Source organism: Antrostomus carolinensis, unplaced genomic scaffold, assembly GCF_000700745.2.
Source record: "Antrostomus carolinensis isolate BGI_N321 unplaced genomic scaffold, ASM70074v2 scaffold10683, whole genome shotgun sequence".
Classification (NCBI taxonomy): Eukaryota; Metazoa; Chordata; class Aves; order Caprimulgiformes; family Caprimulgidae; genus Antrostomus; species Antrostomus carolinensis.
In genome coordinates this window covers 13762-25170 of record NW_010303130.1, presented here as the reverse complement: position 1 = coordinate 25170, position 11409 = coordinate 13762, and the positions used below count along the sequence as shown (strand labels likewise).

Genomic DNA, 11409 nt, shown 5'->3' with positions numbered 1-11409 from the left:
ACTCAAGCAAGAAGAGAGGACAGCACTTAAGAGCCAGACATTCTTCTTAAACAGCTGTTTTGTTACTCCTCTCCCCTTACTAAGTACATACCTATGCATTATCTGTGGTAGTATATTATGAGATCTCATCCTGGGTTTTGTACTGGGTTAGGACTGGCCATCCATGATGCATTCAGGTCTTTTCTGCTGGAAGCATTTTCACTTCATCTTGTATTCTTACCTGACAAAGAAGCTCAATGCTCATTCATCCCCTAGCTTGTGCATACACGCAACAGTGATGTACTTACATCAGGGCTAAGTCTGTCAAACACTGCAGGGATTTCTCCCCACAGACCACCATCAGCTAGTCTCCTCTCACTGCCAACGTGCCCTTAAGAGAAGCAGCTAATATCAAAGATTTACCTTCCCCATCCAAATCCCTTGGTTACCACAGGAACAGTACAACACACTTGCAAACAAAGAACCATCTGTGACAAGCCAAAGGGATTTACTGCTTATATTTTGAAGAGTTTTGTACTCAGAGTCCTGCAAGACACTGAGGACATGCAAATGTGCATAACCTACACCATAGGGAGCAGGACAAAAGGCCCCGAAGGTGCATTGAGATGTCTGCACATGGCAGTTTTAGCAATAACTTGGGCATAGCAAATATAGAGAGTTTGCTCTTCAGATACTGAAGCTATGGATAATTCATCCACAACAGAATGACTTCAGCAGAAAAGGTAATCAGCAGCAGGCAGTAAAAAAAACCCAAAATGCACAAAAAAACCTACCCCACAAAGAACAACTAAACAAAATAAAAACCACACCACATAACCTCACAGAACCACCCTTCTTTCACTTTCTGTAGAAGGGAGTCTCAAACAAGTACTTCACAGGGCTCTGGACCCAAATACCCATCAGCACATCCATGATCCACACCACTGACTGTTCATAATGCAGTTTTATTTTTTCCTTTGTACAAAAACAAATATAAAATTTAAATCCAATAGAAAGTGTATACTAGCAATGACAAGTTTACATTACAATAAGACAGGACAATGCGATGTATATCTAACACCACATTAGTTTTAAAACTCTCAGTGATACATGCACTATATAAAATAAAAATCGCTAGAACTTTTAATCTATTTCTACCAAGAATATCCAGGTACCAAGATACTCAAGAAAGAACCAAAAGTAATCTTGATAGGTGGTATCTACAAAACTAGAACTTTTCCACACACAAGAAGAAACCAACATTAACAGAAGTGTTTGTCATTCTTTGTTAAAATCCTCTCACAAAAGCCATACATAAAATTCTTAGTAGATACAGAAAAAGCTCAAAAGTTTGTTAGCATAGGTAACCATTCAGTAGTTTAGAGAATCTTTTAGACATTTTGAAGAGATACTGTAGTTTTCAATCTGTATTTTTCCCCCACAAAGCCAGAACTACATCGACTCCCATTTCAAAATCTAGTCAGTGGTTAAAACTAGCTCTTGAGTGAAGTCAAAGAGTAGTGTACAAAATACTTAACAGAACAGGGGTGTGTCCCATGTGTTTACTTTTTGAAGAACTTCTTTTCCATTCAAGGTTTGTTTATTTGTCCCATAAACAAGATTGTACCTGAGGGATGAAATGAAAACAAGGATTACCATAGTCTGTAAAATACAGCTAAACTTTTCCATGAAAGCACAAAGTCCACAGAGCACAGCTGAGCCACCCTGTCACAGTCTTGTCTAGCCTCCCTCAAGTCTGAGCCCAGGGAAGTGTATGTTTGGATAGGTGGCCAGCTCATATTTCTAGAAACACAGAGTTCTGTTGATGCTCTGTGGAGCCTCAGGATGGGGATTACTGCCAGGAGCCTACTCTTCCTCTGCTGCTGGCAGCTGCATCTTGTTCCCTACTAACTAGCATATCTATCATCCACATGTCACTGCAAGAAGCAGATGAGTTATTCAAAGTAACTAGGGCAGCTCTGCTGTAGGAGAGTCAACCCATACTGTAAAGAAGCCATGATCACTGAGTTTGAACACTCACTTCTGTTCCCAGCAGGCTGTGGTGACACCCTAGATCCCCAAAGCCCATATTCTAGCCTTTGCCCTAGCATTATTTTACTTTCCATCAGAAAGCTAGGTTCTATCCACAAATTTACTATCAGTAACAGTTATTTCCTTTTCACTCAGGGGAACTATGAGTATTAAAGACTGTTCTTTTGTACCCAGGAACCTGCCACTCTTGTTGGTGTTAACTTGGCAGTCAATACTTATATTTTTTCATGTTTTGAGTTGTATTACAAAGAAAATCTAATACTAAAGGCATAAAAATATACTTGCAGGATTTTATTTTTTTTAAATAGCTATTCAGTAGCTCCAAACTTCTTTTGTCTCTACTGCATAGCTGATATTCAACTTGTAAGCAACAAAGTATGTACAAATGCTGCTTACCTGTAGGATTGTGTCGGATGAAAAATACAAATGGCCTGTCCACTATGAACCAAGGAGGGGATGACCTGGCTATTAAAATTGCAGCTTGCAAGAAAGATAAGGTTTAAAGTTAGACAAGGCAAGTACCACAACACATTATATACTCTATCAAAGTTTCCTAGTATATACTAGAAGCTTGCACAGGTAAGAGATAAATGTCCAAAACCTACCAATTTGGACATTTAAGACCACACAGGTCACATGTTACTCTTTCAGGAATATTAACAAGACAAAACACAAGACCCACAGAAAGCTGGAAGTCTTAGGTTGCCACAAAGGTTGTAGTAGCTTAGTTCTCTCTGCCACCTGGATAGCCAGGAACATTATCCTGGTAGCCAAAGTGTTAGCTATTAGAGGACATTTATCTAGAAGTAAGCCTGTTTATTTCTTACAGTATACCAATGGTTGATCAGTATTGGCAAGTTGGGATTTTCCAAGAAATTACGTAAAATCTATCAACTGATCTGAAGTCAGAGCACATTCCTGCAGTGGTCTCAAAGTGGGCTATCTTTGCTTAGTGGTACCGCCTTCCATTATAGCTTTCCCAAGTCTGACAGTTATCAGTACAGTTACTTACTTGTTGCTGCAGAAGCTTTGGTTCCATCTTCACTAACTTCAATTTTTGTCTTTTGCAAAACATGAGATACATGAAGACCTTCTGTTCCTGAAAAACCCAAGGAGAACAGCATATTCAGTAAAACAAACTGCAAGAGTCCTGAAGTACCTTGTAGCTAGTTACTCTGCTAGCATGGCTAAGAATAATAAAAGCTACTACAATCCTCCTGAAATCCTGAAGTTGCAGTGAAGAACACTACTGGTAATATCTTTGAATACACTCACTAAGTTTGTAATTACAAAAAAATTTGCTGTCATAACCTATTTTTCTCCTCCCTCCTCTCTTTCTCCTTCCTCCTCTCCATTTACTAGGTTTTCTTATTTGATGGTGTATGTTAGAAGTGTTCACTTACCTTTTTAGTTTTAAGTAAAAAAATGACTGAAAAAATATGCTATCTGAATTTAAATTACATTCCCATTTATCTCAGCATCAGGGGAAAAAAAAAAGCACTTTACACCTTGCTTTCAATGAAACAGAGGAATTTGTTTTGACATGAAGCCAGTTCAAGGCAGGCTTTTTTGTTAGATCTCTCTGTAGAAGCTAATCAGGAGTTTAATGGAAGTAGTAAGATGACATTTTAGAACCCATAACTTCAAAAATGTCTATGTCTCACTTTTAGAGACTAACATTTACAGCTCTGGTTTGGTCCATTCCTTAAACTAGGAATTTAGTCCTTGAGCTTTCCTGCAGCTCAAGAAAATTTAAGTCATTAAACATATACTTCAGGGAAAAGTTAAATACTGCAGTTGCAGTACTTGTTACAGTCTAAGGTATGGTATTGTTAGAAGCCCTGCTATAGATTTTAGACAACGCTTGAGACCCTCAGGTTGTAATATCAAATCTTAAGCAGCTGACTAAGATGATTTACTGCTGTAATGCAAGACAAGGGGGAAAAAGCCACTACAGCATTCAATAGCAGCAAGCAGCCGTGCTTGGCTGGCTACAAAAATAGAACTTTGCTCCAGTGTCACGGTAACACATATCCAAGACAAAACAGACAACTGCTTTGGTAAAAGAGTGCTTTACTCTGTGCCAGAAACTATGAATAAGGACCATCATGGATTAAAAAAATAGCTTACTTGTTATTTTTGCAAAGTTTGCCTTTGACTGGTCAAACATATCAGTAATACCAAGTGCTTTCAGAGGGTCCTTCAAGTCTGTTTCTGCTACTGCTGTAAATCTGGTTGGAACAAACAAAAAAGAAGGCATCAGTATTATACAGGAAAGCTGCCTTAATGTTTCTTCTGTATTGAAGGAGATATACATATGACTCCCTAAACATTCTGTGAAGGGAAAATGGATTATATTAGTACTTACTTAGGTAAAATAACCTGCACTCTTTTTGCTACCATGGTTGCCATCCAGCTTCCTATTGTTTTTGTGCTGATGTGGGGGATGATAGCAGAGAGCGGCGTTGTGTTTTCCGTAGGCAGAGCAATCAACATGCTTATCATTTCACCATGGTACGGCAATTCAATGATATTATACCACAGCTCATTCGGAGTACTTGTAGTGCCTAAAAAAATAAGAATAAGGCAAGCTAGTGAGCTGTAATTATTACAGCCTTAAAACTCTGTTTTACCTTTAGACACATACTGTTGTAAGAGTCCATTAGGAAAGCTTTACCCACATCTTAAAACTGACTCTGGAGTCACAGACTGCCTGCCTTCCTGCTAGGCAACCCCTCAAAAGTGGCATGGGGTCTGTAGAGATGCTAGCTGGACAAAAAGCACAAACAAGATGATACCATGAAGCAAATACTCATTTGAATTTGATATGCACCGTTTCCCAAACCTCACCAGCCCAGAGTGATAAGCCAGCTATGTTAGAAATCACCAAGTCTGTGAATCAGCTGGATCTCTACTTCAGATCTCAGCTGTACCAGAACTGACAGAGCACCAGGAAACAAAAAGCCAGGAAAAGCAGACTATCTTTCCAAACTGGAAAAAGAGCTTGTAGACAAGCTTTTTCCTCCAAGAGTTACTTGAGGAGCTCCTGTTTGAAACAGTCTGTTGTATTTACTTAATTTTGTTGCTTAATGAGGATCTCATTAGGAAGCAGTCTCAAGTCCTTCAAGGTAGTAGACAGCAGCCACTTCGAAGCAGTACAGGATGCCAGTTAGATGAGAAGGAGTGAGGTAGCAATACCTCCACGAGTTACAGCAAGTGCTGAGAAGAGTGTCTGAGCAACCCTCCCTTCCTCCAAGTTCTCTTTGGTTACTGTGGGATTTCTGGCATGTGACTGGGAAGCAAATGCTTTTTATGGGAGTTTCAAGTGAAAACTTGTCAGTTTAACTACAGATGGGGTTTCTGGGAAAGTTTTTGGATAGCAATAAAATCTTATTATCTTTCCGCTTTCTTCATGTAAGTCTGCACTTGTCAGCCCAAGCTGAAAAATCTACATCTTCATTAGAAATCTGATCTTGTTGCCAGGGCCACACAACCTGCCTTAACTGAGCTCATCTTGCTAGAAAACTGGCAGCATTGCACTTATTTTGAATTGTGTCAAGCATGGCAGTTTGATTATTTCCTTTTATTATGACAGTGGTTCCCACAACTTCCCCAACTCACACTTTAAGCTGTTACCTCGAAGTATGACATTACATCTGCTGTAATGCATACATGGATTTGGGACAGAAAGTTATAGATGTTTTCAACACAAATCTACCAGTATTAGTTGAGTACTGCTGACAGTAAAACCAGTCATTTAAAAAACAGTGGATCTTGTTTTTTTTATTTATAGCAAGCTGTATTCCCAGGCCTATTTCTCAGACTGTATTTAGCACACATGGAAACAAGTTCCAGGCAGCACTGCTCTCTTCTTGGAAGGATGCAACACAAGACTTTATTTTATCAGAGCTTCAATCTTACTGTGACCCATAAAATCCCCATAGGGCTGCAATGCTGAAACTGTGAAGTACACTGTCAGCTCAGAGAGTCTCTAATAGAAGTCTGGCTGAACCTGCTGAACTTCTTTTCACTTATGACTCAATTTGAATTTGAAGAGCCGCTTCAGTCTTTAAGAGCGATATAGCCAACATACTAACCCTGTGCTCCTCTGGCTCCCCCAGGACTGGGGACTTTACAAGTGCCATTTCTTTATTATACAGTAAGATATAGATTGATTCTACTCCAATCTTTCTTTCATACACAGCTCATTACCAGATAAGGCTTTGGGTTCTGTTTCTGTTGGCAGTTTTCCTTTATTCTCAACCCTTAAAAATAAGGATTTCTTTCTACTACATAGCTTAAGTAACATGCAAAAGTTCTCAATTTGGGTACATCAGTTTTTCCCTTTTTAAAGGCAACAGGATAAGGCAAGTACTTTGTCAGACTATTCTACCTTAAGCAACTGTTAAATACCTTACACAGCAAGTGCATCCATACCTCAGCAATACGCTATACTTTTGCAACATAAAGGCTCCTACATCAGCTACAATAAGCAATACCATTAAACACCACACAAAGCAAACTCTTGTTTCAGTTTGAAGGAAAAGAGCAAATTTTACAGCCATTGTTGGTAGTAGTGGGAGTTACTGAGCTTACCACAACGAAAGATAGATAACTGGGACAGCATAGGAACTTGGTAGGTCTTCCCATCAGCTCCATGAAATGGACGTTTCTTTGTATTTTCAGGTCGAAATCGTGACTTCCATAAGCCCTTGAAATACACAGCATTTACTAAAACCAGTCTGGTCAAACTGCCATCAATATCATCTGGAGCTACAACCTGATCAATCATACCTAGAAGAAATAAAGAAAGCCTGAGTATTTGCTGCCATAACACTTGGCCAACTGTTTATAAAGAACCTGAAACACATATTACTTTAGGCCAACTCCTCATGGGGCAATACATTTGAGGTTCATAAAGCCAGTGGTATTCTTTGTCAAAAAGTAAACTTTTGGGATAGTTAAAAGGCAAATATATAGACTGATGTTGTAACTAACAGGGCCTTACTCTTTCAAGCATTTGAGCATATCTAAGACCCAAAATAAGTACGTTACAGTGATAACAGTTTCAGCTGAAGCACTTCCCCATTCACATACTGCTTCTAACACTGCTATGCAAAACCAGTGATGTAGTAGAGAAAGAATTTGACAGCCTCATTTCACAAATACCACACACAAAAATCACTAGCAACACACTCCTTGCATCCAGGAGGCCCTGGTGTTAACTCCAAGATACCAAACATATAGTTCACCAAGACTATGAGTACATTGCAAAACAAGATCTCTGGATTTAGCACATGTAAACCTGACAACTAGATGCCAAGAGGCTTGAACCATGAGGAATTCTGTCAAGGCAGGGTTAATTAAAAACCTCCACTAGACTTGACTCCTAAGAATCTGGCTACATCTTGCAAGAGTTTAATGCAGTAAGAGCAAAAGCTGAACTGCTCGACAGCTTTCCACAAGTCTGATTTACTGAGTCAAATACAGAGTTGCTTTCAAACATTTTTGTTTGACAAGGCATAGCTTCAGGAGAACTCTGCTCAGATTTCTCACCAGTTGTATGAAGGCAAGGAACAGTAGAAGTTCCCCTGATCCCACAGACAGGTGGACACACACAGTACACACATCCCTCAAGGCCACCAGACAGGCACATCTGTTGGGGCAGTGGGACTGCAGGTTCTTAGCCCATCAGCTCTAAAACATGCCAGCTTTAAAGACAGATTTCAACTGCAAGGCAGAGCTTTTTCCTCCCTCCTCATCTTTCCCCAGTACTTCCAACTGAATCTGAGAGGTCTCAGACACTCTGCCATGCTAATACTCACCCCTTGTTTCATTTTTCACCCACTGGTTGATGGAATCACATGCTCCATTTGGGTCTTCAAAGTCCACGCTCTTGACACTGCACTGAAACACTTCTTTGTTCCTTGTAACAAAAGGCACTTCCATTTTAAAGCCACTCTTTGCAAACACTGCATTAGCAATTGTAACAATGTCTTTATTCTTTTTTGAGACTATGAGCCTGTTTATCTTCTTTAAGGCTTTACCAACTCCTAGTTGGAAAGAACAGCAAGTTTAATTTAGAATAAGATGATGAACAAACAGTTATTTTATAAGCAACTATTAATGACATGAGAGGTCAGACATTTTAAGTGCTGGACTAGAATAGGAGACCAAAGCAGGCATTCTGAGAGGCCTTTTGAAATACTCATTTCTGATCGCTCATCTGAAGAATGCTACTGTTTCCCAGCAAAAACCATGGTCTTTTGCTGCCTGCTGCCCCTCTAGCTGTCTGCTCAGAAAGCTACAGACAGCACTGGGGATAATATTGGTGTTCAGGTCTTAGCAGGGAGCTACTAACTACACTCTTCCACAGCAGAGACTGTTCCAAAGTATATTTCTTATCATATAAGCCCAGGTCACCTGTCAGTTCTGTGACAGTGACAAAGCAAGTTGAGAACTCAGCCTGCTCCCTCAGAGCCAACAGGTCTGCAGGATTATGCAAGTCTTGAGCCTCAGAGTGCAAAAGTTGTTTTCTCACCATTTTTTCCTTTCCATTTACTGGAGAATAAAGGACGCTGTCAAGATTTCTATAAGGTTCAAGTCAAGTCTTGATTTCCTTATAGACTAGGTCTTGGCCCAAATCATCTACAAGCAGGAGTCAATCCCTTAACACATGAGCTTGCCTCTCATAAAGGAAAAAGGGAGAGCAGTAGGTTCCAGTGCTTACAGTCAAGATCCTTAGGACTTGAAAGCAGCTTGTATCAAGTGCTTGCTAGCTCCTTCACTGTACATGACAGAAGGTATATGGCAGCACAGAACTGCTATGTTCATCATACCCAGTTCTCCACACTGTTACAGCTCACAAATGAGTGCTTGTCTACACAGGGAAGCTATTGTCAGGCAAGCAACTTCATGGTCAACCATTATACTGAACAGGATCCTTGGGTGGCTGTTTTTACAGCAGTTAATGGCTTCCCTCTGTTTCCCAATGCAATTTAGGCAGCAATATTTCCAAACTGCTTCCTTATGTAGACAATCTTGAGAGAGATATGAAGGGAATAAATTAGTTCAGAGTTATTCTCTTAGCTGCATTTAAGAAAAAACCTCAGATGGCTTTGCTGTTTCATGTATCATGAATGCTTTAGCAACACTGTTTGAATGAATTTCTACGTGTTCACTCTCCAGTATTATGGAGAAATTCTTTTGGAGAACATACCATAACAGAGGTTCTCAAACTGTATTCTGTGGACCACTGGTGGTCCACGGAGCACTTGCTGGTGGTCCGGGGAGAGCTGGCTGGTCTCATGGTGCTGGCTCTCCTCTTTGCTTCCAGCTGCTAAATTGCATTAAAAGACAGCTAAAGATAAATTAAATACTTTCCAACTGTTACCTTTCCAAAGAAGCAGTTGCTGTGGTTGCCAAATGACTGTAAGGCAATCATGAACAAGAGCAGAGAAGAACTGCAAAGAGATAGGTAGCATCCCATAACAAGTCTCTGTAACAAGGTACTGGCTACCTTTTATGGAGTTTGAGAACCTCTGTGTGTTACAGCTAGGATTAGAAATGTGCAGGCCAAATAAAGCCAGTTGATATAATGCCTCAGAATTTTCGCAAGTACTTATAGTTTGAGTATTCAGATGTTCCTGAAGTTGATTATCCCATTAAGAGATTTCAATCTACAACATTTAGATCTTAATCTGACAAAACATTTTGTTGTACTTTAAACGTAGCACCTTAAAACAGCAAAGCAAATGAAGACAGGGCAACACGTTATACAACAGTACTGCTCAAGATTTAAAAGTGCACTTACCTCTTGGAGGGTTTCCTATTCCTGGAAGGAAGGCAGAATGCTGGCACTAAGATGTTAAGTCTTGCTGGCAAACACTCAGAAAAATACTTAGCATGCAAAGTAAAGCAGCAAGAACCTTCAGCCTACACCCTCTCGAGGGGCAGACATTGGCAGAGGAATATAAACACAGATGCATGCAGTGTCAGGCACACAGACAAGCGGAAACTCTGTTTCAAGAAGAGGGCACTATAAGAACTACAGATTCAGGGATCTTGACAGCAGAAACAAGTGAACAAAGCTGAAGAGCATCAAAGTGAAAGTTATCAATTGTATGGCTAGAGTTCTCATTGCTTTTAATGTGACAATGAGAAATATTCTCTTGCCCTGCTATCTAAGGAGTGGCACATTAAGGGCTGTTCAGTACAGCCCGAAATGTGGTACTGCAGCCTTCCTGCATAGTGCTGGCACTGGATCACCATCCACATTGTTCTGGGAAATCAAATTTTGCAAGGATGAAGGCATTTCTAGCCAGGATCTCAGAGTCATTAACAAAGCTGCTTATAAGCCAGTTCAAGTATATGTACATATCCATACTCAAATTGCCAATTAATTTCAAGCATGTCCACTGGTAAACAGAGTTAATTGGTGTATGATGCAATCTACCACACTTTGAAAGCCATCTCAAAACAGCATGAAGATTCTGACAAAACACCCAAAACCACCTTAGGAATCACTGACCATTTACACTGTATCTCATCACAGTTGTCAGCTGCTTCTTTGTCTTGCCATCAGCACCCAGCTGCAACACCCCCAGGACTGATGCAATCCCATGAGGAGAAACAACAACATTGTCCTGAGGCTTAGCTTTCACTATCTGGTTGAAGACCTGGATCCCAACATCTGAGCTCAGTTCCTCCAGAGGATAAAAACTGAACTGGGAACATACAGATGTTAAAGTCCAAAGAACAAAGAGAAGTGGAAAGTGCCAGTTCATGATTTCTGGTTGGAGGTACCTGTAAGGGAACAAGAGGGAAAAGTCAGCTCTCCCAAGCACAGCATTTTTATTTTCAACTTAAATTCTTATTTACTTAAAGAGCAGGCAAGTCTTGCACATGCTCCACACACCTTTCACAGAGCTCTGGCAGTGAGGCTCACACCTGCATTTTACTGCTACCAGTACTTTAGGTGTAGGGGTTCTAGAAACAGAGATAACCATAAAATAGCTAGATAACAGTGACCATGTAACAGGACAAAAGCCACCAAGTTGGAAGACTACCTCCCACCACACACAAGTTCAGTTTTGTGTTTCAGCTAAATGGAGCCTTAGCATTCTATTTAAACTGCCCTTTACAATAAATTAGTGCTAAAAAGCCTTGTAGTATGGTCCTTGCTCACTATGATGTGATGCACAGTACATTTTATAGATCATTTCCTGCAGTGAGCAGAAGCACATATTTGTATGCCAACAGACCTTCTGTTGTAGGAATTTACACCTGCCTAGAATAATAAGAGTTTGCTGCATAAACAGCATTTTGCATTTTCCATTACAGGAATATAAAGGAAGACTTTTAGATTTTAAAATGCAA

At 40.1% G+C, this 11409-nt stretch overlaps 1 protein-coding gene across 4 annotated transcripts; it reads right to left on the bottom strand.

The window, feature by feature from the left end:
• Positions 1–924: 924 nt before the first annotated feature.
• Positions 925–10834, bottom strand: SERPINE2 (serpin family E member 2). Of its 4 annotated transcripts, XM_010163993.1 has the most exons (10): positions 10562–10829; positions 9845–9865; positions 9251–9370; positions 7857–8084; positions 6628–6825; positions 4400–4598; positions 4162–4262; positions 3044–3130; positions 2428–2511; positions 925–1606 (listed from the first exon to the last, which is right to left on the bottom strand). In XM_010163993.1, exons 1-10 carry the CDS (start codon positions 10815–10817, stop codon positions 1569–1571), a joined length of 1332 nt encoding a protein of 443 aa, XP_010162295.1. In that variant the 5' UTR covers positions 10818–10829; the 3' UTR covers positions 925–1568. The 4 variants fall into 4 exon arrangements, with proteins under 4 accessions (XP_010162295.1, XP_010162296.1, XP_010162297.1 ...); XM_010163994.1 differs by lacking the exon at positions 9845–9865; XM_010163995.1 differs by lacking the exons at positions 9251–9370; positions 9845–9865 and having other exon boundaries at positions 3044–3133.
• Between the last annotated feature and the right edge of the window lie 575 nt (positions 10835–11409).

Bases quoted from the DNA above. Each gene is read 5' to 3' on its own strand.
- SERPINE2 (XM_010163993.1), bottom strand. From the start codon at position 10,817: ATGAACTGGCACTTTCCACTTCTCTTTGTTCTTTGGACTTTAACATCT. The intron at 9,866-10,561 runs GTCAGTGATTCC...CCTTCCTTCCAG, and splicing joins GATGAGATACAGTGTAAATG to GAATAGGAAACCCTCCAAGA. The intron at 4,263-4,399 runs GTAAGTACTAAT...TGTTCCAACCAG, and splicing joins GTGCAGGTTATTTTACCTAA to ATTTACAGCAGTAGCAGAAA.